The sequence below is a fragment of the Bos javanicus genome, chromosome 19 (genome assembly GCF_032452875.1).
Source record: "Bos javanicus breed banteng chromosome 19, ARS-OSU_banteng_1.0, whole genome shotgun sequence".
Classification (NCBI taxonomy): Eukaryota; Metazoa; Chordata; class Mammalia; order Artiodactyla; family Bovidae; genus Bos; species Bos javanicus.
Window position 1 is genome coordinate 19011066 of NC_083886.1, and position 24804 is coordinate 19035869.

General features: G+C 52.8%; 2 protein-coding genes across 4 annotated transcripts in view; one reads left to right on the forward strand and one right to left on the reverse strand.

The window, feature by feature from the left end:
* MYO1D (myosin ID) overlaps positions 1–18335 on the forward strand; it is a 361250-nt gene extending 342915 nt beyond the window's left edge. The window contains exon 22 of the mRNA XM_061390407.1: positions 16248–18335. Within this exon, the coding sequence (XP_061246391.1) occupies positions 16248–16404 (157 nt within the window). The 3' untranslated portion in view covers positions 16405–18335. The remainder of the gene's footprint in view (positions 1–16247) is intronic.
* Positions 18336–19528: 1193 nt separating this feature from the next.
* CDK5R1 (cyclin dependent kinase 5 regulatory subunit 1) lies at positions 19529–24199 on the reverse strand. 3 transcript variants are annotated; one of them, XR_009731242.1, is made up of 3 exons: positions 23655–23742; positions 21753–23349; positions 19529–21292 (listed from the first exon to the last, which is right to left on the reverse strand). XR_009731242.1 is itself a non-coding variant. In XM_061390411.1 (2 exons), exon 2 carries the CDS (start codon positions 23212–23214, stop codon positions 22291–22293), a length of 924 nt encoding a protein of 307 aa, XP_061246395.1. In that variant the 5' UTR covers positions 23215–23349; positions 24109–24199; the 3' UTR covers positions 19529–22290. The 3 variants fall into 3 exon arrangements, 2 of the variants coding, with proteins under 2 accessions (XP_061246395.1, XP_061246394.1); XM_061390411.1 differs by lacking the exon at positions 23655–23742 and adding an exon at positions 24109–24199 and having other exon boundaries at positions 19529–23349; XM_061390410.1 differs by having other exon boundaries at positions 19529–23349; positions 23655–23746.
* Between the last annotated feature and the right edge of the window lie 605 nt (positions 24200–24804).

Genomic DNA, 24804 nt, shown 5'->3' on the forward strand with positions numbered 1-24804 from the left:
CAAAAATAGAACTGCCATATGACCCAGCAACCCCACTCCTGGACATAAACCCTGAAAAAACCATAATTCAAACAGACATATGTACCCTAATGTTCACTGCAGCACTATTTACAATAGCCAGGATATGGAAGCAACCTAAATATACATCAGCAGATGAATGGATAAAGAAGATGAGGTATATATGTGTATACAATGGAATACTACTCAGCCGTAAAAAGGAACAAAATTGGGTCATTTATAGTGACGTGGATGCACCCGGGCTCTGTCATACAGAGTGAAATCAGAAAGAGAAAAATATTGTATATTAATGCATATATATGGAATCTAGAAAAACGGTACAGATGAATTTATAGGCAAGGCAAGAACAGAGATGCAGGCATAGAGTGCAGACATCTGGACGTGAGGGGGCAGTGGAGGGCGGGACAAACTGAGAGATGAGCACCGACATATATACACTCAGATTCTTTACCATGTGAGCCACCAGGGAAGCCCGTATACACACCACCTAATGTGTAAAATAGCTAAGTGGCTAAGTCCCGTTCTTTGAGTGGGAAGCTGCTGTATAGGGAACTCAGCTTGGTGCGCTGTGATGACCTAGGGGGCGGAATGGCGGAGCGGGGAGCGAGGCTCGAGAGGGAGGGGATATGCGTATACATAGAGTCGATTTGCTTCGTTGCACAGCAGAAACCAGCACAACATTGTAAAGCAATTATACTCCAATAATAAATTAAAAAATTGGTGCGTTCAGCTATGTAGAAGTTTAAAAGGAAGATAAACATAAAAATGTTTTAAAATTGAAAAAAAAAAAAGGCGCCTTTAGTCTGTCCTCGACATCACTTGTTTCCTATCAGTTTCATGTATTCATTCTTTTATTAAATTTATCTACCTTATGCCAAATGCTCTTGGACATGGCAATATGGAAGAGGGCCCTTTCCCATGGAGGTAATCTTTGGGAAGAGGGTGGGCGCCACAGGAAGACAGTCAACAAGCCAAGAATCGAATAGGTCAATTTCAGATAGCGGAAGGGCACTGACAAAGTAGTCCCTCTCTTCTCCACTCAAGAATCCTTAAGGACGTCGCCACTGCCTCCAAAACTAAGCCTAACCTCCTTGCCTGTTATCTACCCCAGCCTCTCTCGCACCACAGTCACCAAACACAGTTGTGTGCTAAACGACAGCCCCACCCTTGCATTCCCCGTGTCCTCTGTCAATTTCACTTTTAGGCTGCAAGGCATCTCATTTGTCCTCCTCCTGCTTCAGGGGGCAACTGGTCACCTCCTGTCTTTGGATCTTGGAGATCTGGGCTGCTGAGGCCCAAGTAGGCTGCAGAGAAGGAGGACAGTTAGACCTGGAGGGATGTGGTCGGAGGGAGGAGACATGCCAGGCAGACTGGGCGCGGCTGCTGGACTGAGGAGTGGGCGAGGGTTGCTGGACCTGTTTCCCGGGGCCTCGGCACCCTGCCCCGAGGCTCTGCCTCGCTCCACACAGATGGGGAGCAGCGTGAGGGAGAGAAATCAGGTCACGTTCTGGACCAGGGTGCCGAGAGCCCAGTTTATTTCCATGATGCGTCTGCATAGCAAAGCCAGGACCCCCACAGCCCTAGGGGTGGCACCCAGGCCGAGAGCAGGCAGGGACTCTTCCCTGCCCCCATCCTGTGCTCCCCGAGTGCACCCTGCAGATATAGCAGCCATCTGTGGACAAGTCGGCCTCCCTCCCCAGACTGAGCTTCTTGAGCATGGAGACTGTTTTATTATTTATCTTGCATCTCAGAGCCTTAGACTCAGATATTGGATGTAGGGCATGTTTTGAGATAATGCTGAGGAATCCCTGAGCCCAAGGGAGGTCATTCATCTTATATTTGCTTACTTTGATGACTCTCTTTTTAGAATTTATGTCGTGGTGTGTGTGTGTGTGTGTGTGTGTGTGTGTGTGTGTGTCCACGTGTCCACAAACCACCCGAGATGTCCAGTTTTCAGATGGAGAGACGGGTCCTGCGAGCTCCCCTGTGCAGTAACCCACAGGCCCACACAAACAGAAGCTCAGATGCTTCTTGACGATGGTGAACCAAATAGGCAGATATAGAATGATGTTCTCACAACCCACTAAAAATCATCTGGACTTCCGTGGTGACCCCGTGGGGTAAAGAATCCACGTGCCAATGCAGGACACATGGGTTCTATTCCTGATCCGGGAAGGTCCCCCATCCCTTGGAACAACTCAGCCTGTGCACCACAACTGCTGAGCCTGTGCTCTAGAGCCTGGGAGCCACAGCTGTTGAGCCCATGGGCTGCAACTGCTGAAACCTGCGTGCCCTAGAGCCTGTGCTCTGCAGCAATGAGAAGCCCATACACTGCAACTGCAGAGTATCCCCTGCTCACCACAACTAGAGAAAAGCCCACGCAGCCGCAAAGACCCAGCAGCACAGCCATAAATAAATAAAATTGTTTTTTTTAAGTCATCTGTTCAAAGGAAGATGTGGCTCCTGGCTCGTGTTCAATCCAGTCTTATTTAGCACCTTCATTAATGATGCGAATAGAAAAGCAGCAGCAGTGTTCACAGACAGAGCTAACTTTGGAGGTGCTGTTAACAGAAGTGTCAGGATAGGAGAAGCACAAATGAAAGCAGAAAACAGCAAAGTTGGAAAAAAAAAAATGCTTAACACAGCAAAGGGGGAAAAATCAGATATATTTTGATAAAATAAAGCCCCAAAAACTGTAGAGCAAATCACTGAGATGAGAAGGCGAAGGGAGGCCAAGAGAAAGAAGACGGAAGAGGTGAGGAGAGAGAGGAGGGCAGGGAAAGTGGGATGGACACAGAGGCACTCCACTCGGGCTCCAGAGCCAACGCCCTCTCGTTGGAAGTGATGGGGCGGCCCCAGCCCCTGGCCCATGACGCTGCTCTGTCCACAGCTGCTGTCCCATTTGTTTTGTGGTAGGGGTTTGGCTTCGTGTTATTTTCTTGCTTCTGTTTTCTGTTCTTCTCTCATGTCTGAGGGAGCGGTGAGTATGGTTTTGTCCTTTTAGTTCAGTTTTGAAAGGTTTCATTATCCCCGGCAGAAAGCATCAATTTGGACATTTGGGGAGGGACAGAGGAATGCGGCCTGTTAAAGAGTCCAGATTCCAAGAACATAAAGCAAAGCGGAGCATCCTCACCGCCTGGGTCCCTGATGTTGGTGGAAGGGAAGCAAATGCAGTCGCTGGCCATCTCAAGATGTAGCCCATCCAGGCCACATCCAGCAGTGCCTCGGTCTGCCCTGCCAGGGAAGGGCCTCCAGCACACGAAGAATAGGAACCTTCTCGATGACAAAACCAGAAACCAGGAGCCTCCAGAGAGCAACAGTCCTCCTCGGGGACTCCAGCTGGAAAATCAAGACAGCTGGGTGCACCAGGCAACAGGTTTTAAAAGTACACAAGTTCTCCAGACACCAGGAGAGCACCCGTTCTTTGATGGCCTGCAGTCAACCAAGCCTGAAAACATCAGTGGGAAATGTCCAGAAACAGGACTTCCCTGGTGGTTCAGGGGCTAGTACTCCATGTACTCCCAATGCCGGAGGCCTGGGTTCGATTTCTGGTCAGGGAACTAGATCCCACATTGCCACAGCTAAGAGTTTGCACACGGCAATGAATATCGAAGATCCCACTTGCTGCAACTAAGACCAGGCACAGCCAGATGCATGGACAGACAGATGCGTGTCCAGGAAGCAGAGGACAGGTGGTGACAGTGGGGGTCCTGGCTATGGGTCAAGATCCCCAAACAGCACCAGATTCAATATGTTAAAGAATTGTGTGCAGCAGAAATAATGCCCTCATACGACAACTGGACAAATACCTCAGCGTGCGGACTAAGTGGAACGGGGCTACAGTCACTCAGAGACAGCCATAGCCTTCTGGGTGTGCGGAGCTCCTTGACTTTGCTAAGCCTCTGTGCCCTCATCTGCGGCGTGGGCATAAGTAATGGCAGTGCCTTGTAAGGTGTTGGTCAGGATTAAATGAGATGAAGCAGGTAAAATGTGGAAGGCAGTGCCTAATGGGAGGAAGTTCCCTATAAGTGGATGGTTTTGATTGTCAAGCTCTCCCTTCCCCCTAAACCCCTCTTAAAGCTACACAAGAGACGCTGCTAATTGTACCGGCCATAGCCAACCAACAGCTAAGTGATGCTGGGAAGTATCTGCTCACATTACTCAGGAGATTACTGCGAAATGTGCATGGAGGGCTTCCCCGGTGGTCCAGTGGTTAAGAATCCTCCTGCCAGGATAAAAGGGGACACTGGTTCCATCCCTGTTCTGCAAAGACCCCACATGCCACATGGCATCTGAGCCCGTGCACAGCTACCTGTGTGCCCTTGAGCCCATGCTCCTCAACAAGAGAAGCCCCCGCAATGAGGACCCTGTGCACCGCACCTAGCCCTCGCTCGCCACAGAGGAAGCCCAAGTGCAGCAAAGAAGACACAGCACAGCCAAAAATTAATCTTTAAAAAAGAAATGTGCATGAAGCCAGCGTCTGCTCATCTCCATTCAACCTCGAAAAACAGAAAAAAAAAGATGACAACATGTTCATTGATGTCATTCCTGGAACTTCTCCAACCTTGCATGTATGTTTCCAAAATCCATCAGTCCAAGTGTCTGTCACCCTACGAACATTTTTGTCTCCCTGAGAACGTCATCAGCAATGGTGAGGGAACACCCAGGATGTGAGAGTTTGGATTTAGAAAGCAAAGTAATGATTCACTTTGCAGAAGGGTTCTCTGGCTCTCGAAAAGCATCTCGGGAACGGTGAGCACCCCCAGGGCCTCTTCATGCGCCTTAATCACACTCCACACCTCCACACCGCCTCCCCCGGAGCGCAGTGCCAGGAGGGCAGGTGCGGCCCCAGAGCCCAGCCCTTACTCACCCGTGGCTCCAACTCACTTCTCATCAACCCCGCTTTGAAGAGGCTTGATGTTGCCCTTGGGTCTTCTGGTTAGCGTCTGACATTGAAACGAGTCCCAGCTGCTTTCTTAATGATGTCTCTCTTAAAAATTCATTCTTTCTGTAGACAGTTATGGAACTCCTATTCTGTATCAGATAGCTGCCCTTAGGAGCTCTTGATCAGGGGATGAAAACTGCCCAGAAGCTCTTAGGAAGTAGGGGGCTGAGCTAATGATTATATTCTAGCGACTGTTTTAGTAGCGGTGTACACAGAGGTTAAGGCTTGGGCTCTGGCCCAGATGCCCAGGTTCAGATCTGGCTCTGCTTTCTGATCGTGGCAGGTAGTTAGATTCTTGGGGCCTCATGTCCTCTTCTGATGATGGAACTTACCTCATCCCGTCATGAGGATCTCATGAGTTGCTATTTGTAAAGCACTTAGCAAAAGAGCATACAGTACTTACTATTGTTTTTATAGTCTCTATTTGATTTCTATTCATATTGTATTATCGTCAGATAGTCTCAGTCTGATGCTAATTCTTAAGTATTTATTGAATTTCTTTTTAGGATATGGTACCTATTCCAAGTATACTTTAAAATCATGTGTAATACTACTGTATGACCCAGCAATCCCCCTACTGGGCATACACCCTGAGAAAACCGTAATTCAAAAAGACACACATGCAGGACTTCCCTGGTGGCCCAGTGGCTAAGAATCTGAACTCTCAATGCAGGGGGCCTGGGTTTGATCCGTGGTCAAGGAACTTGATCCCCAAATGCCAAAACTAAGACCCAGCACAGTCAAATAAATAACTTTTTTTAAAAGACACATGTCCCACAGTCTTCATTGCAGCACTCTTTACAACAGCCAGGACATGAAAGCAACCTAAATATCCATCAACAGATGAATGGATAAAGAAGATGTTGTACATACATACAGTGGAATATTACTCAACCATAACAAGGAACAAAATTGGGTCATCTGTAGAGACATGGATGGACCCAGAGTCTGTCATTTAGAGTGAAGTCAGTCAGAAAGGAAAACAAATATATTAACAAATATATGGGGAATCTAGAAAAATGGCGCCAATGAACCTATTTGCTGGGCAGGAATAGAGACGCAAATGTAGAGAACATACTTGTGGACAGAGTGGGGAAAGGAGAGGATGGGATGAATTGAGAGATTAGCACTGACATATATATACTACCACTCTGTGTAAAACAGATGGCTATTGAAAAGCTGCTGTATAGCACAGGGAGCTCAGCTCGGTGCTCTGTGATGACCTAGAGGGGTGGGATGTGGGGTGTTTGGGGGGAGTCCAAGAGGGAGGGGATATAGGTATACTATATAGCTGGCTCACTTTGTTGTACAGCAGAAACCAACACAACATTGCAAAGCAGTTACACTCCAATTTCAAAAAATGTGTATTCTCTAATTGTTGAATATAGTTGAGCACACAAAGCTTATTTATTTGGCTCAAATCTATATTATTAATTGGGTTCAAGTCTATGTTCTTTTAACATTGTCTGCAGACCTGTACGTTTGGGGGGAAAGTATATTAACATCATTGACTATTTGCGGACATGTCATTATATCTTTGCACATCTCACGCCGTCTCACACAAATGTATTCGCTGTCTTCTGGAGAGGATCTTCCTAGCGAACAACTCCTTGAAAAAGGAGAGCGTTATCTCACCAGTTCTTTCCCCAGCAGCAGCGCTGTCTGCCAGCTTTCTTGTGATTAACATTTGCCTTGCGTATCTTGTTTCTTCCTTTAACTTATCTTTGTCAGTAGGCTCGAGATGGGTCTCCTGCAAATAGACTTCTAGCCACATTTCTCAATTCAGTCTGAGAACTCCCTTTTAACACATTATTGACCAGGGCGGGCTGGGGTGGGGTGGGGGTGGTTCTTGCCGAAATTAACGAGTGTGGCCAATAATTTATTATGTAAGTGAATATTGAAACACTGCAGTCAGTAAAGTTCAGGTAACAAAAGACATGCTTCCCTGGTGGTTCAGCGATAAAGAATCCGCCTGCCAATGCAGGAGCCGCGGGTTCGATCCCTGGGTTGGGAAGATCCCCTAGAGAAGGAAATGGCAACCCCATCCAGTATTCTTGCCTGGGAAATCCCATGGACAGAGGAGCCTGGCGGGCTACCATCCACGGGGTCGCAAGAGAGTCAGACACGACTTAGCAACTAAACAACAAAAGATGTATTACTATGTCTCTGAGGTTAACAGGGGTTCACCTCCGTGTCAGCTTATGTTTTCTCGTCCCCGTGTTCCTTCTTTGCTCCTCGTGCTCACCTTTCCTTCCTTCCATTAAGTGAAGCAGACTGTCTTGTCCCGCTTCCTTCCGCTTCTTTGGAACGTGCGCATTGCAGTCTTACCTTCTCCTTTACCATCAGTTGCCTTTACTTTTGTGCTTGTCTGTGGAACCTGAAGTTCATCAGTCTCCTTACCCTCCTCCCAGATGAGACGGGGACCCTGGAACAGTTTCCTGGGACCACAGCCCATGTCTCACGTTGCTCTTCTCCAGGATGTTGTTCCGCGTTGGTCTGAAACGCTCAGTCGCCTTCATCAGTGCTGTTTACCGCTTGCTGAGACTGACCTGCGTGCTTGCCGGTGGGTCTGCTCCCAGCACATCGCCCGCACCACGCTTTCCCTCTGGATTCAGTGTCTTTCCTGACGAACGACAGGGTCCTTCTTTACCCAAGAGCTGAGCTTGCCCAGCTCCCCGGGGCTCACCCTCGTTGTCTGAGAAAGTCTTTCTGTTGGCCCCGTGCTCAGGTGATGGGTCGGGGATAGAATTCCAGGTTGACAGATATTTTCCATAAACCCTTTGATGAGTCTGTGTTTTCATTTTTCCCTCCTAGTGGATGAGCAGGCCTATGATTCCTTTGCAAGCGGTGTCTCTCTTCGCCCTGGGTGTCCAGGTTTGCCCTGCCTTTGGGAACCTGCAGTGGATCTGTTTTTCAAGAGGTCGAGAGAAGAAAGCTTGAGGTTTTCTTTTTTTTTCTTTTTTACTGGAAAACCCTTTTTGTGTGTATCTTCTCACACCGTGGCTCTGTGCCTCTCTGCCACGCTGGGAGGCAGGCTCCTGGTGACCGGCAGCCTCACACTGATCTCAGCCCTGGTGCCTGAGTGTCCTTGGCTTGGCATCCGCTGACATCCCACCCCGTCCTTCTTCCTGGCCCTGGAGGGTCACCCTTCCTGGCCTGCAACCTCCACTTTGATTTTAAATATTCTTCCTGGGGAATCGTGTTCATGTTGAAGACATTTGTACACAGTGAGCAGAGCTTGTCAGCTCTAATCACACTGTTGGAAGCAGCACCATTGCCTGCTCGGGGCTTCGAGAGAACAGGGGGCACCCAGCTCGGTCTGGGGGTGGGGAGTGGGAGGCAGGTGGTTCTGGAAAGCACTGGGGAATGACTGAAGAGGTTTTTAGCAGCAGAATGACAGCATCTTTTAGTGCCTTTAAATATCTCTCTGATAACAACGAGGAGGACATGTTTGAAGTGGAGTGCAGGGCAAACCGAAGACAGAAGACTGGGTTAGGCGGCTGTGTTCATAAGTAGGAAAAGGGGGCTGGGGTTCTGGGCAGTAAGGGTGGCCGCGGAGAGAGACCGAGAAAGTGAAATAAGAGAGAACTCAGTAATGACGTGGGCGGAGGAGGGACCCGGGCTGAGCTTGGCTTCCCAGCCTATGTGATGGATGGATGATGACACGTCTCCCTGTGACAGGCTCGACAGGAGGAGGGAAGCAGTTTGGGGAAGGGGCCAAGAGGATGAGCTCAGGGTTGGACACACACAGGCTCAGCTGTCTGCAGCACATCCAGGGGATTTGTCTAGCAGGTGGCTGCACCTATGTGCTCGGGCCTCTGGCTGAGACAGGGGGCACTGATTGGGTAATTGTCCTTGAAACCCCAGTTATGGGTGACACCCTGGAGGAGAGGGTGGAGGTATGCGTGCTCAGTCACTCAGTCATGTCCAACTCTCTGCAACCCTGTAGCCTGTAGCCTGCCAGGCTTCTCTGCCCACGAGACTTTCCAGGCAAGAATACTGGAGTGGGTTGCCATTTCCTTCTCCAGGGGATCTTCCCAACCCAGGGATCGAACCCAGGTCTCCTGCACTGGCAGGCGGATTCTTTACCACTGAGCCACCAGGGAAGCAGGGCACTGGGGGAGAATGTATAGAATGAAAAGGACCAAAGATAAACGTATCTAGGGAGCGAGGAGACAGAAACAGGCTCCTGCACGATCCCTGCTGCTTCTCGAGGCGTCTGTCTGACGTCATCCCCTCTGGCATCCCAGGCCAGCCACCCACGCTCCGGTGGCTCCTGTGCGTATCTCGGGTCATTCGCGCTTGCCCATCTTCCTGTCAAGAACGGGTGCCTTAACAAGGACCTACCATATAGCCCAGGGAGTTCTGCTCAGTGTTACGTGGCCGCTTGATTGGGAGGGGAGTTTGGGGGACAATGGAAACATGCATATGTATGACCGAGTTCCTTTGCTGTCAACCTAAAACTATCACAACAGTGTTAATTGGCTGTACAGGCAGGCTACAGTCCAAAGGGTCACAAAGAGTCGGACATGACTGAGCGACCACATACATACAAGAGAAAAATTTTTTTAAAAAAGAAAAAGAATGGGTGCCTTGAAGTCGGAACCTGCATCCTACCCTCTTTATGTTCACTTTCTCTGGATGGAGCCCAGCCCAGCATGGGTGCTTGGTAAATCTCCATCAAGAGGAGGAGAGTGGGTGGGGGAGAGACGGGTGATGGGGCTGAGAGAGGAGAGCCTGGGGGAAGGTGTCCCTGCCTGGAGGGGAGGCGTCAGGGCCACAGGGGTTCTGCCCACCAGACCCGGAGCCTATCATTCGGAGGTGTGGTGGAGGAGGCAAATGCAGGCTGCGTGGGGTCCTCAGGACATGCTGCCTGCCCAGAACCATTAATGACTCAGTCCCAGTGGTGTCACAGGACTTTCCTGGTGGTCCAATGGTTAAGAATCGGCCTTGCAGTTCGGGGGATGCAGGTTCCATCCCTGCATGGTCAGGAAAATAAGATCCTGCAAGCCTCGGAGTAACTACAGAGTCCATGTGCTGCAGCTGAGACCCAGTGTAGCCAAATAAGTTAATAAAAAAAAGAAAAAACTTTTTAAAATGGTGTCACCCGCCCCCCCATCCCTCACCAGCCACAAACCCAGAGAGACCCAGCAGGCCAGGAGATGTGACACCCCCACTCAAGACTGCACGGGCGCTTGGATTCTCAGACTTGCTTGAGGAGGGACCGTGGTCAAAGTGTCCGTTTGACCCTGACAAAAACAGAAGTAGCATTTCATACAGCAGGATTTTGAAAGCTGCCCTCTGCGGTTTAACATAAGCAGAAGGACTCGTGTCAAAGGACTTCCTTCTTGCAAGAAGCGAAACATGTAGGGACCAGCTGCAGAAACGAGCAGACCATTGTCCTCCCTGGGAGCTGGAGACCCTGCACTGTGCCCCAGAGGCATTCAGGTGGAGGGCGGCCCGTCTTGGTGAATTTAAAGTTTATTGTGACACACTACATGTCTCACCGCTGCGAAAAGCATCTCTTTACGACCTGCCTGTGCTTGGTGCAAAGCAAGCTTCCTCCCACCACATCCTGTGACCAAACACAGAGATCATTGCGTTAGCCCTGAAGTCTCTGGAACTGCTGGCCACTCCCCCAGAGGATCCATGCATCAGCCCACTGCACTTCCCCTCACTCGCATCCCAGTTCCCTTCAAGTGCAGGAGTTAGAGCTCCAGCAGGGAACCCCCTCAAGAACAGAGGGCGGGGCTTCCTTGCTGGTCCAGTGGGCAAGAATCCACCTGCCAATGCAGGGGACGTGGGTTTGATCCCTGGTCCAGGAAGATTTCACATGCTGAGGGACAACTAAGACTTTGCACCACAACCACTGAAGCCCGTACGCCTAGGGCCCGTGCTCTGCAAGAAGAGCGGCCACCACGGTGAGAAGCCCACATACCCCAGCTCAAGAGTAGCCCCCCGCTCACCTCAGCTAGAGAAAGCCCTCTCGCAGCAACGAAGACCTAGCACAGACACAATAAGTAAATTTAAAAAAGAGAGAGAGAAGGTGGCTCAAGTCCCGGGCTGCTGCGGGGCAGGGGTCTGGACAGCAGGGACAAGTTCTGGGCTGGTTCGGCCCCTGCAGACACTGGTGCTACCACACTGAAGGCAAGACTTTTCAGCGCAGGGCTGCAAGGGATGCCCGCGGATCCGGTCTTGTGTTGACCCATGGATTTCTCTGGTGAACACAGGACTGGAGGAAACGGAAGCAAAGTAACTTGATCAAGGCCATTTGTCTGCAATGATGGCTTGGAACAGATGAAACGAGATGAAAGTACCCGAATTCCACAGTTTGCTGAGCCATTAAATCCGGTAACAGAAAACGGGGAGGAAAGCCCCTCCCCCTCACAGCCAGCAGCCTCCATCACAGCTGTCATCAGCAGCTATAAAATCTGCTCTCTTTTCTTTAAAAACTAAGGACCGTGCGCTGGTTCCCTGAAGATTTCCCGTGTGGTGAAGCTCCAGCAGAAGATGTCACTTGACACCTGCAGAGAATCCACTCCCTTATCTGCCTTTTGGACCCGCCCGCACTGGTCTGTCTTCAAGATAAGCACAAGAAACCCCTCGCTGGCCTTAAAACCCTATTAAAATGCTGAGGAAAAAAAACACAGTTTGAGGGCAAGTTCTTACATTTCCTTTAGATCAACCCACTTGAAAAAAAAAAAATTTGTGGTAAAATACCCGTAACTTAAAATTTACCATTAGTCACAATTAGTACATTCAGTGTTGCACACCCATCACCACTGATGAGTTCCAGAATATTTTCATCAAAGGAACACCCCAACTCCTCTGTTTTCTGTCTCTATGAATTTGCTTATTCTGACATTTCATATGAGTGGAATTATATAACGCAGCTTTTTCTGTCTAGCTTAACAAGGTATCATCCATGTTGTAGCAGGCATCATTACTTCATTCTTTCTATGGCTAAATAATATTTTATTGGACCACATTTGTTTGTTCCTTCATCAGTTGATAGATGCTTGGGTTATTTCTACCTTTTAATTATTGAAGTACAGCTAATTTACAATGTTGTGTTAGTTTCGAGTGTACGGCAAAGTGATTCAGTTATATGTACATATATTATTTTTCAGATTCTTTTCCATTGTAGTTTATTAGAAGATACTGAATATAGTTCCCTGTGCTATATAGGAGGTCCCTGTTGCTTATTTATGTATAGTAGTGCGTATATATTAATCTTCTAATTTCTCTCTCTCCCTCCTCTCTGTCCCCTTTGGGAACCGTAAGTTTGTTTTCTATGTCTGCATGTCAATTTCTGTTTTGTAAATAAGATTTTAAACTTTGTGCCAAGTTTTGGATTACATACATAAGTGATACCATATCTTTGCCTTTCTCTGACTTACTTCATGATATGATAATCTCTGCATCCATCCACATTGCTGCGAGTGGCGTCATTTCATTCTTTTTCACGGCTGAGTCACATTCCACGGCATATGTGTACCACATCTTATTTATCCATTCGTCTGTCAATGGAAATTCAGTTCGCTTCCGTGCGAACAGTGCTGCAGTGAACCGAGGTACATGTATGTTTTTTATTTATTTTTTTTTTCATGTATGTTTTTCAATTATGGTGTTTTCCAGATATATGTCCAGTAGTGGGATGATGCTATAAAACTCCTAGAGGAAAACATAGGCAGAGCACTCTTGGACCTAAATTGTAGCAGTATCTTTTAGGATCTGTCTCCTAATGGAAATAAAAACAAAAATAAACAAATGGGACCTAATTAAACCTAAAAGCTTTTGCACACCAAAGGAAACCATAGACAAAAAGGAAAGACAGCCTACAGAAAGGGAGAAAATATCTGCAATCAATGCTACCGAAAAAGGATTAATTTCAAAGATATACAAACAGCTCATAGAGCTTAATATCAAAACAATAAACAACCCAACCAAAAAGTGGGCAGAAGACCTAAATAGACATTTCTTCAAAGAAGACATACAGATGGCCAAAAGGCACATGAAAAGATGTTCAATGTTGCTAATTTTTAGAGAAATGCAAATCAAAACTATAATGAGGTATCACTTCACACCAGTCAGAATAGCCATCTTCAAAAAATCTACAAATATTAAATGCTGGAGAGGGTGTGGAGAAAAAGAAACCCTCCTACACTCTTGGTGGGACTGTAAATTGGTATGCTGCTACTAAGTTGCTTCAGTCATGTCCGACTCTGTGCAACCCCATAGACAGCAGCCCACCAGGCTCCCCCGTCCCTGGGATTCTCCAGGCAAGAACAATGGAGTGGGTTGCCATTTCCTTCTCCAATGCAGGAAAGTGAAAAGTGAAAGTGAAGTCGCTCCGTTGTGTCTGACTCTTAGCGACCCCACGGACTGCAGCCCAATAGGCTCCTCTAGTCCATGGGTTTCCAGGCAAGAGTACTGGAGTGGGGTGCCATCGCCTTCTCCAGTAAATTGGTATAGCTGCTATAGAGGACAGTAGTTTAAGAATCAAAGAGTTACCCTATGACCCTAAAATCCCACTCCTAGGCATATGTTAGGCGTTTTATAGTATGTGGTGTTATGTTTACTTCTTTAACTCATTTTGAGCTTATTTTTGTAGATAGTGTTGTGTTCTGATTTCATTCTTTTACTGTCCAGTTTTTCCAGCACCACTTGTTGAAGAGACTGTCTCTTCTCCATTGTATTCTTACCTCCTTTGTCGTAGATTAATTGACTGTAAGTGTGTGGGTTTGTTTCTGGGCTCTCTCCTGCTCCACTGATCTATAAGTGTGTTTTTATGCCATGCCACGTCGTTTTGATTACTGTAGCTTTGTAGTATAGTCTGAGGTCAAGGAGGGCGATTCCTCCAGCTCCATTCTTCTCTCTCAGGATTGTTTTGGTTTTTCAGGGGGGGTTGTGTTTCCATATGTATTTTCCAAAAAAATTTTTTTGAGTGCTCAGTTGCTCAGTCATGCAACCCCAAACTGTGCAACCCCATGGACTGTAGCCCACCAGGTTCCTCTGTCCATGGGACTTTCCAGGCAAGAATACTAGAGTAAGCTGCCATTCCCTCCTCCAAGGGATCTTCCCGACCCAGGGACTGAACCCACATCTCCTGCACTGCACGTGGATTCTTTACTGCTGAGCCACAGGGAAACCCAAATTTTAAAAATTCTTGTTCTAGTTCTGTGAAAAATGCCATTGGTAATTTGGGATTGTACTGCGAGTGTAGATTGCCTTGGGCGGTATGGTCATTCTTCTCCAATTGCTGTGGCTAGGACTTTCAAAACCACGTTGAATAAGTGTCCAGAGTGGGCGCTTGATCTTAGAGAATACGCTTTCAGCTTTTCACCACTGAGTATGATGTTAGTTGTGGGTTTGCCACATTTATGGCCTTTATTATACTGAAGTGTGTTCTCTCTGTGCCCACTATCTGAAGAGGTTGTGTTTTTTATCATAAATGGATGAATTATATCCAAAGTTTATTCTGCGTTACTGTAAATAATGCTGCTATAAACATTCCTGTACAAGTTTTTGTTTGAACACCTGTTTTCTTTTGGGTATATATCCAGAAGTGGAATTGCTGGGTCGTGTGGTAATTCTGTTTTCTTCCTCTACAAGTCAGCCTCAATCCACATTACCTTACTCTGTTGTCAGTTGATGGCAGTGTGGATGGCATCAGCCAGGGGTCGCTTAGCCGCCCAGCTCTTCAGACCAGAAAGCCGGTGCTTCTTCCTGCCCTCAACACGTGTAACTACTCAAGCCCCTCTCTTCTGCCCAAACCCCACAGCAGCCCTGCAAAGAGAGGCAGGAACTCGGGGCATCTCCAGCTGCAAGCAGGGCTTCAGTGCCAGGGCTCCGCTTGGTCCGGAGGGTCCAAGGACCCCTCACCAAGACGACAGGCACGGCATCCTGGCTCCTGCAGGAGTGAAGAGGTGCCCAAGGCACTGCCCACAATGGGCTCTGCTATTTTTATGCCCAAGCCTGGTTAAAAATAGCCATCTAAGCCAAGGTTTTAGCTGCAGCGGACGAGACATTAAGCAGCAGATACCTAATGCCCATGAGAAATAACAGTGGGTCTCTTCCTGTGCCCATTTTCTGCTCCAACAACACGTTGAACAAGAAAGCTGGTAGGAAACAGCCATGTGGAAAGCCCCTAAGAACACGGCCACAGCTGCCCCTCCGTGCTGCGGCAAAGGCCAGCCTGGTGTTCCGGGCACTCAGAGGCTAAGCGTGCCACTGCCCACGGGTGCTCTTCCTATGGAGTAAAGGGTCTGAGAGATGGTGTCACCCAGGCCAGGCAGTGCCTGGAAAGCGCTTCCCTCTCCCCTGGGCCAGCCTCGGCCTGGCCTCCCATCCAGGTGGACCCTTGGCATCCCCCATCCAATGCCAGGAGCAGCCACCACCCAGGAAGCCCAACCTGACCACACCCAAGAGCGCCCCAGGGGAATTGAAGCAGGCCCAGCACAGGGAGCCAGGCCAGCCCGTCCAGACCTCCCGGTGCTGAGAAAGCCAGCAAGGCACAAGGCGCAGGGTGAGCCCGTGCCGGCCACAGGTCTCCCAGCTCTTACGTGGACGGCACCTGAAGTGCACTTGGTACATCTCAAGGCGCCAGAGGCCGGGCACTGCCTCTACCTAGCAGTGCACAGCCTCCCCGCCCGGCACCCTGGCTGGGCCAGGAGGGCACATGGCCCCCAGGCTGGGGAACACGCACAAGCTGCCAGCAGTACGGTTAGAAGCGCCGCTCACCCTCCCTGCCACATTGCCAACCACAAAGCCGCCCCATGTGGGGGCAGCACCCCCGACCCCAGGGCCACTGGCATCAGACTGGTTCTCACAGCCAGACCCACGACAGCCAGGGCCGAGCCAGGACTCACGGAAGGCATTTCTCTTGTCGGAGACCATGGGTAGGGAAGAGCCTCCATTTGCCCCTGGACGCAGCACCCCTGGGGCTCTCTCTTGGCATCAGAGAAAGCGGATGATCACATCAGAGCCCCTTGCCGCCACATCCCCCAGCTGACATCTAAAGCCCAGGCCTTGGTCCTTGGCCTCAGGCCCGAGGGTGGTGACCGCGGCTCCGCTGCAGTTCCATGCTCTGTCCTGCCCCACATGTGGGTTCTCGGGAGCTGGGCCCTGGCTCGCCTATGACTTTGGTTTGGGCCTATAACCAAGCGCCATCTCTCCCATCCTCACCCTCTCTGTGCCCAGCCTGGGGGGCACCTGGGTGGCCCGGGAGACTCCCCCCAACCCCCGGCCACCTGCTAACTGCCTGTCTTCTTGGTTCTTCCAGTGAGAAGCGCCACCTTCAAGTCAACGTCACCAACCCCGTCCAGTGCAGCCTGCACGGGAAGAAGTGCACGGTCTCTGTGGAGACACGGCTCAACCAGCCGCAGCCTGACTTCACCAAGAATCGCTCAGGCTTCATCCTCAGCGTGCCTGGCAATTGAAGCGCAGGGAGACGGGGGCTGCCCGCCCAGCCGCCGCTAGATGCCCGCTCACCAGGGTCCAGGCTGGGACGGGGCCCCCTGCCTCCCCTGTGGCTCCTCCCTGAGGTCCAGTCCGGCTTCTGCCTTTGATCTCTGTCTTCCTCTGTCCCGACTGTCCACGGCCCCCTCAACAAATCAAAGACCCTGTGTCCTGCCCAGCCTGCAGCAGCTTCTCCAGAACAGCTCCCCTCTGGTCAGTGAGGGCCACCCCCATGCCAGGTCAGATAGGCTTGCCTGGCCCTGTGACTGGCTACTGGCCCTGCCAGGGGAGGGCTGGGGGAGCCTGGATGTTGTTTCCAACCAGACCAAGCCTCTGGAGTTGCGGGCGGCTGTGGAGAGGTAGCCCTGCCCTCTCTGGGCTCAGGTGCCCCCTCCTCCCTAAGGATAGCAACCCCACGCCCTGGTTCAGGGAGATTCTCGGAACTCCCCATGGACCCCCTCTCCCCAGCAGCCCACCAAGACCACCAGGTGAGCAGGTTCACCTGGAGAGCCAGCCCCTCAGCCCAGGAGCCCCTGGCCAAAGGAACCACCTCGCCCAGTGGGCAGTCTGTCCCACTCAGAGCCAGCCCCCAGCCCCTTGACCCTCTGCCCAGAGAGCATGGCTCGGGGAATGCTCCAGGAACCGTCTTACTGAACCATGCAGCCCAGGCCGTGGTTGTCTTACACTTATTTCTGCAGTTAGGAGCAGGGTTACTAACCAGATACCACATCCGCTGTGCCACACTGGTGTCAGGAACACTAATAAAATGGAAAGAAAGGGGAGCACTAGGGGGTCTGAAGTTTTCCCCCTCCAATGCCTCTGCCTCACACTCACGTGGAGAACCAGGCCGGGGGCAGGAGGGTCGGGGCCCAGAGGAACCTGGGGAAGGGGAGCGATAGGAAAGAGAGCAGGGGTCCTGGCACTGCAGGCCAGGCCAGGATGCCCACCCAAGCCAGGAGAGCGGCGCCCTGCCAGTCCCTGCCCTGCAGAGCGCACGTGTGCTCCAGATGCCCCGGGACCATGCCGCACTCCCCTGGGCAGCCCCGGGGCTCCCAGCCTGGAACCTTCAAGAGTCAAGACTCAGGCACCCCATGTGGTTAAGGGGGCGCTGAGAGTGGGCCCACGCCCCAGGCGGAGCCAGGCAGGGTGTCCAAGAAACACATCCTGGCTTTTCTTAACTGTTTCACCCCTGGGGCTCCCCTCCCCCCACCCCAGCACCCCAGCCCCGCCCAGCACACCCAGAGCCTGCCACCACCCCCAGGGCTCTGAGCACATGCACACCCCATACCATCCACAGCACAAGAGCCCTGCTGCCATCCTGGTCTCTGAAACCCACTCTCATCCTCCAAGCCTGGTCAGCTACCCGCACAGGGCCCCATTCAGCAACACCCACAGCTTTGCCAACTGCCTTGACGCTATCGGTCCTCCTCAACTGGAACATCGCCTCTCCTTTCCACTTACTGCCCCAAACTTGTTGCTTTACTAGATACATGCAAACGTTATGTTTTAGACACACCAAAACAGAACATGCCAAATGAGTGCCTTTCGGAGGCTGGAGAGGAGGGGGGTTCCGGAGTCCGACCTCCCGCCTTTGGGTGTGGCCTCTGGCCCTCGAGCGCAGTGCCTCCCGGCTGAGGGCCGGCGCGCGAGCACCGTCCACAAGCACTTTTTCATGATGTCCTGCAAGAAGTCAGTGTGTGTGGTCACTGAGGGAAAGAATTTCGGGTGTGATCATGGCGCCGAAGGCAAAGCAGGGGGGACACAGTGATTGTATGCAATGAAGTGTTTTCTCGTGATTTAGTTAAATGTGGTTTTATGGTTTGGTGCGTATATTCCTATTTTCCATTAAATTAACTTTATTTCTAAAGCATATTTTGATTTATCATCAAGAGCAATAAAGCATTAAATCTTACTCTTAAAGGTATTCTGCTTATTGAGTTGAAAACTATCTAAAATGGTGAAATTTGGGCATGTAGAAAGTCGGTTGTTATCCTGGAGGCTGAAAGGAGCATTAAGCACAAGTAAGGTAAAAATGGAGGATAGTTGGCCTGAGGCTTCTGATGAAAAATATTAAATAGAAAACAGCTGTGAGGAGGAGGAGTCAGGAGGGGGCCAGGTGGTGGTGTTAACCACTATTTTGAGGCCTGCACACTGAAAGCGCTTTGCTTTCACCTTTACTGAAATCGAAGCATGCAAATGCGCAAAGAATAAACGCAAGGCCCGGATGCCCAGGGCTGCAGCTCAGGTAGAGGCCTGAGTGCACCCTGGCTGGCTGGTCAGCCCCTCCCTGAGCCCTCTGGTTGGGGTGGGTGAGCTGCCGGCAAGCAAGGCCCTGCAGGGAGATGGGGCAACCCCAGCACCCCAGGGTGCTGCAGCCAGAGGATGCTCCCAACCCCCAGTCACTGGCCGGAGCACGCAACGACGGCTTCCAACTCAGAAGACAAAGAAGACGCCCCGATCGAAAGGCTGCCAGCTTCAAAGGCACAACCTGAACAAGTGCCCCCAAAGCCCAGGGCAGCTCCAGCCCACCAGGCGCAGAGCCCGGGGAGGACTGAGGCCAAAACACCAGGTCTCCAAGGCCCAGGCTGGTGGCAAGAGTGAGCACAGACCGATGGCAATACAACCGGTAGGGGGCCCCAGCCTTGCCACAATTAGGGGCTGGGGAGGCTGCTTATTTGGGAGCTGGAGTTTCCTCTTGAAACCTGCACAGAGCTAGGCTGGCGGGGCTGAACCACACGGACCCAGCCGGCTCCTGCTGCCCGGGGGACCTTGGGGCAGTGCGCTACAAGCAGAGCCTGGGCCAGCACACTTGGGGGCCCAGCCCTCGCCAGGCCATACCTGGGCCTGACCCTCCCTGGTCGGAGGTCCTGGGCCTTGAGAGACCAACTCCTGCCCTGGCCACACCAAGAAACCCAAGTTGACTTCACCTGGGCTTCTTTCTTAATCACCTTAACAGTGAACACAATTGTTAAGCCTTCTCCCCTAACCCTGCCCTCCTCCCCTCCCCCACACCACAATCCAATTATGTTCTGAGCACAAGAATCCTTTATAAAAATGAGCCCCCAGACTGCTCTTGAAGGATGTGCCCACAAAAAACAGTCTGTGTAATGGATGGTCAGTGCATTTTATTTAATCAGCACAGTACAAAAATAAATAAAAATAAGGGGAGGGGAATTAAATTACAGCCAAACTGAGCTTCATGACCTTGTCAGATTATAAACCACACATACTTACAAACACGCTACGCATACATACAAAAATGAGACAAATATAAATTATTATTAACAATACCCACAGTTTGGTCAAAGAATAGCTACAGAAGAAATTGCACTAAAAACCAACATACATCACACGTGTGTAATTAGCAGTTTCAAATATACAGCTAAGAATAGTTCCAAGTGGAAAAAAAAATGGCACATTTCCTTTTCATTGCAAGTTTAACAACTGCTAGAACAAAACTAAGTTCTAATAACTGCATGGAAAGAATATATCAACCCTTCAGGTTTTACAAGAAAAAAGAGGAAAACCAAATCCTGAACTATTATTCCTGTGACTTGTTCTGTGCACGGGTGTAATTTTCACAGCCATCTGTTCTAAGATTATTTTTCTTAAGACACAAAATGCTCCTGGTTTGCATGCACAATATCACTGTAAAAGCAACAATTAAAGAATAAAGGGTGGGGTTTTTTTTGTAGATTAGTTTTTCTTTTTTTTTTTAATTGTTCTAAAAGTAGTCTTCATAGCAGCATGTCAAATGGGTTCATTGCTTGCACACTCAAGTATATCGGTTTCTTTACACAATACTGATGACCAGTGCAAGAGGAGGAGACCTCGCCAGGCTTCATATGGATGGAACTAGAGACTTCTTTCTTTAGTCCCCAACCATTCCTGAAATTTGCACCGCCTCCATAAATTAAAAAAATAAATATGGAGAGAGAAGGAAACACACACGACTGGAATCTCGCGGGTGCGCGTTCTCGCCGTTTCAGGCCCAGCAAGGCCCACGAAGGAGCGACTCCAGACCCCGGTCCCGGCTGCTGACACTTGGCCCCGGGACGCCACCCCTCCCCCACCCTCGTGTGCTGCCGGGGACCCCGCCGCCACCGCCGGCCGCCTACCTCGGGTCACACACGGCAGCAGAATCTGCACAGACAGGCTGTGTGACAACTCCCGCGGAGGAGAGGCTCTGCACGCGAGGTCCCCGCCGGCAGCCGCGGGTTCCTTCCAGCCCCGCGGCAGGTAAATCTGGCCGGCGGTCCTGGGAGCGGCTGGGCGTGGGCCTCAGGGCGCAGCTGAGGCCCGTGCTCCCAGCTTGGGGCAGGCCCTCGTTCTCGCGAGCACCACGGGGCCGCAGGCTCGACGCCGGGCCTGTTAAATCGGGAGCTCAGTTTCACAGCTTTCTCTTTTTTATGTGAATTTCAGTAGTGCTTGTGCTGAAATGGCAGCCACCTGGAAGCTAATCCTATGTAAAACGGCCCCCCTGCCTCCCTCACCCCCAGCCTCCCCTTCCAGCTCCCCTTGGGGTTTGAGACTGGAAGAGAGAATTCTCTGTGGGCCTTCACATCAGTCTTTGTTCCCCAAAGCCAGAGGGATCACGGAAGGCTGGCTCCCTTCTCTGGGTCCTCTCCCAAGCCCCCAGCCACCAATCTGGGAGAATCAGAAAGAAAATTAAGTGACACATCATGGGTTTTTTTTTTTTTTTTACAGCCACTAAGGTTGAAGGTGGAGACCCAAACCAGCAGCTGCAAATGATCAGCGGGAGAATCAGCAGGCAGTCAGGAGTTCGGCTCCCGGCTCATAATTGTCTCCAAGATCCAGCCGTCTCCCTGGGCCTTTCGGGACAAGGCTTCGTCTTCAGAAGAGACTCAACTGTTTGGAAACAGCTTTACATCAACAGGGGGTGAGGGGAGGGGCGCATCATTACCACATCACCCTGGTCCCTGATATCACCCCCGCCCCAATCCCTGCAGCTCCGCAGGGCAAATGTCATGGGCACTGGCTCAGTCCCAGGCATGGCAGCCCCACCTGCCCGGGAGGCAGGCTGTTGACAATGGGCACCTGCAGCTGCCCTGGCCTTCGCCACGGGGTGACTAAGCTGCATGATTCAAATGAAAAATTCACCCAAGAAAGGAGTTGTCCCTGGCGTCACCCCACCCCTTGGGAGCCGGGACCCAAAATGAAAGAACTTAGTCAAACCAGCTCATTAACCAACACTACCAACAGGGCTGGGGGTGGGGGACGAAGGAGGGGAGGTTGTTGGGGGGTGGGGGCGGTTCCATGTCTCCATGAAAGGAAAGCCCTTCTCCCTAAAAAAGAAAAAAGAGCAAACCAGGGTCGTGCATGGCCAAATTAGAGGACATGATCTTCGCACCAGGCCGGCTTCCCCTCGATTGAAGAGGCTGTCCCAGGGCCACGGGCGTTTGGCCTCCTAAGCCCACGTGCGGCGCAGTCCAGGTGGCCGGCTTCAGGAGCCTCTGGGAGAACAGACGACCCAGAACAGGAGCCAGCAAAGGGCCTCCAACCAGAAACTCCAGTTCCTCCCTGGGCTGCCTGGCTGTGGGCCGCCTTCCCTGCCTTGGTCCAGCAAGGGCGCAGGCAGCAGAGGCCAGTCAGTCCTTTCAATTCCCCAGAGTGAGACGTTGGGGGCCACGGTGGCTCTGAATACATCTTCTGAATGTTGCACAAGGTTCAGGAGTTCAGAAGCGCCCAGAGTTCTTGGCAGGGTGGAGGAAAACCCCAAGGAGGGGAGGTGGGAAGGGAGAGGCCCTTGGTGGCTTTGCTAAACACATACTGTACACAAAATCTGATTTAAGAATAAATTTTTAAAAATGAATTGAATCCTTGAGCCATGATGCAGGCTGGCGGGCTCACCGGTCCAGCCCGAGGAGGAGCCGCTTCTTGTCCTCCTGGCCGCTCTCGTTCTTCAGGTCGGAGAACACCTGCGTGAAGTAGTGGGGGTCGGCGTTGATCTGCAGCATCTTGGAGCTCATGAGGTTGATGACGGAGAGACAGCGGTCCCAAAAGGCCTCCTTGCAGCTCTCCACCAGGAAGGGCTTGAGCGGGTAGGAGATCTCGTTGCCCATGTAGGAGTAGGAGAGGTACAGGCAGGTCAGCAGGACCGCCTGGAGCTCGTGGTCGGAACCCACCTCGGAGGAGATGACATCCCGGCAGAGCATGTAGAGGAAGACCACGTTGGCCGGCGTGATGAAGCCCTGGTCCTGCCAGCCCTGCAGCAGCAGCGAGCGGTCCACGCTGCGCAGCCAGAGCACAGGGTCCGTGGGGGACAGGTGCTTCAGGCGGTAGCACCGGCGACAGAGGAACTCGCCCAGGCAGCGCAGCAGCTCGCTGGTGGACGCCTGGACGATGACCCGTTTGGGCGTCCCTGCGGAGCTGACGGCAGGGTGCGGGGCCTTCTTGACGGACGAGGAGACCCCGGTCTGCGAACCCGAGAGCTGGCTGGCAGGGGGGGCGGGCGGCTGGGCCGGCGGGGGCTGGGCGAACGTGGACAGGTTGGCGCACGACAGCGACTTCTTCAGGTTCTCATTGTTGAGGTGCGTGATGTTGTTCTGATAGCTGCTGTTGGGCTGCACCTTCTTGGAGTTCTTCTTCTTGGCCGACACGGCCACGATCCTCTTCCACGGCAGCACGGAGATGATGGAGTGCCGCTTCAGGTTCTTGTCCTTGGCGTTCTTGCTGTTCTGCACGGCCGTGTAGTGGCCCACCGTGGCCGCGCCATCCTCAAACAGCGTGGCCTTCCGGTAGCTGGGGGACAGGGACAGCACCGTGCCCATGGTGCCGCTGCGCGCCGGGCGGGGACCCGCGCCCCTGCGCGCCCAGCCTGCCGGCTAGAGGAAAGAAGCTCACCGAGCCGCGGCGGCCAGGGGGAGGCGGGGGCGCTCCCGAGGTCGCGTGCCGCCCCTCCGGATCTGTGGGGGCAAAACAAGATGGTTCTCAGCATCAGGCGGGGCTCGCGCCGCGCTCCTCCGCCCCGGCCTTGGCGGCCCCGGCCCCGGCCCCGCGCCCGGGGCCTTCCCTGGTTGACACGGCCCCGCCCGCGTCCCCGCGCCGCAACCCCGGCCTCTCCACTGCGGCACCGAGACCCGCTCCCGCCGCGGTCCGGATGGCAGCGCGGGGGCGCGGGAGCCGGCGGAGGCGGCCGGGGACCCCGCCTCGACACTGGCCGCGGCCCCGGTCCCCCGGGGACAGCGGGCTGCCCGAGGGGCAGGCTTACCGAGCAGGTGGCTCCGGCGCTCCGCACCTTCCGCAATGCGCGCCGCGGCTCAGCGCCGCGGTCCCGGGGCTCGGCGGGGCTCGCGCGCGGCGGCGGCGGCTCGGGAGCTTCTGTCCAAGGTTCTGCAGGCGCCGCGGCCCCGCCCCCCGCTCGGCCGCCTTCGCCGCCGCCGCCGCCGCCGCGCCCGCGCCCGCCCCGGCGCGCACCTCAGCGGCCTCCCTCTCGGGCGCGCGCGCGCGCGGCCCACGCGCCGGCCGGGCCTGGTCTCACCCGGGAGCTGGGGCCGCCGCCGTGCTCAGCACGAGCGGCGCGCGGTGCGGGCAGCGACGCGGCCGCGAGCTCCGGGCTCCTCTCTACTCGCCGCGCCCCATCCAGGACCCAGACTCCGGCGGCGGGGACTCGCGGCACCTCCCCGTCCCGCCCCGCGGAGCCGCCCCCTCCCCGCACTGCTCACCGCCCGCTCGGCGCTGCCGCGCCAGCAGCAGCCCGACCGCGTGAGACTCGCGAACGCACCGCGCAGCTGAGCTTGGGCGGGTGGGGAGCTCCGGACGGGGAGGGCTGGGGCGGGGCCGGGGAGCGACCCCGCCCGCCGCCCCGCCCAGACACGTGCTGCCTTTGTTCCCGCCGCGGCGTCCGCAGCTGCCGGCGGCGGGGGCACCCTCGGCAGCGTCCGCGCCCCGGCCGCCCGAGAAGCAGTCCACGGAGGCTGGGACCCGAGTAGCCTCCTTCCATTTAATGCCCGAGATCCCGGGGACAGAAGCTAGGGCGCTCAGGGAGCAAGGGCGGAGAGGGGGCAGGCCTCAGTGCCACGCGCATCCGGAGGGGACTGTCCCATGAATTCAGAGTGCTTTTCCCTCCGAGACCTCTGTTGTCCCATCCGGGTCAATGCCCACCAACCAGGTAAGTCTCAGAAATACAAGCCAGAGGCGTAGGCTGCTCTGGGCCGTTCCACGGAGCTACTCGCCTTCCCACACTACACCTGGACAGGGCCCTGAGGCTCCTGGCTCGGTCACTGCCCCCGAGACGGATGAATACTGAGCCCATCCTTAATGTGACCTCAGAATTTCCACAGGCCCTCTTTATCTGTTATAGTACAACTGAAGCACTTGCTTCAACCAGCCTCTGATCTGCCGACTTTATTTTTCATGCT

What these genes read in the sequence shown, in the direction of transcription:
- CDK5R1 (XM_061390411.1), bottom strand. Translation starts at nt 23,214, where the DNA reads ATGGGCACGGTGCTGTCCCTGTCCCCCAGCTACCGGAAGGCCACGCTG.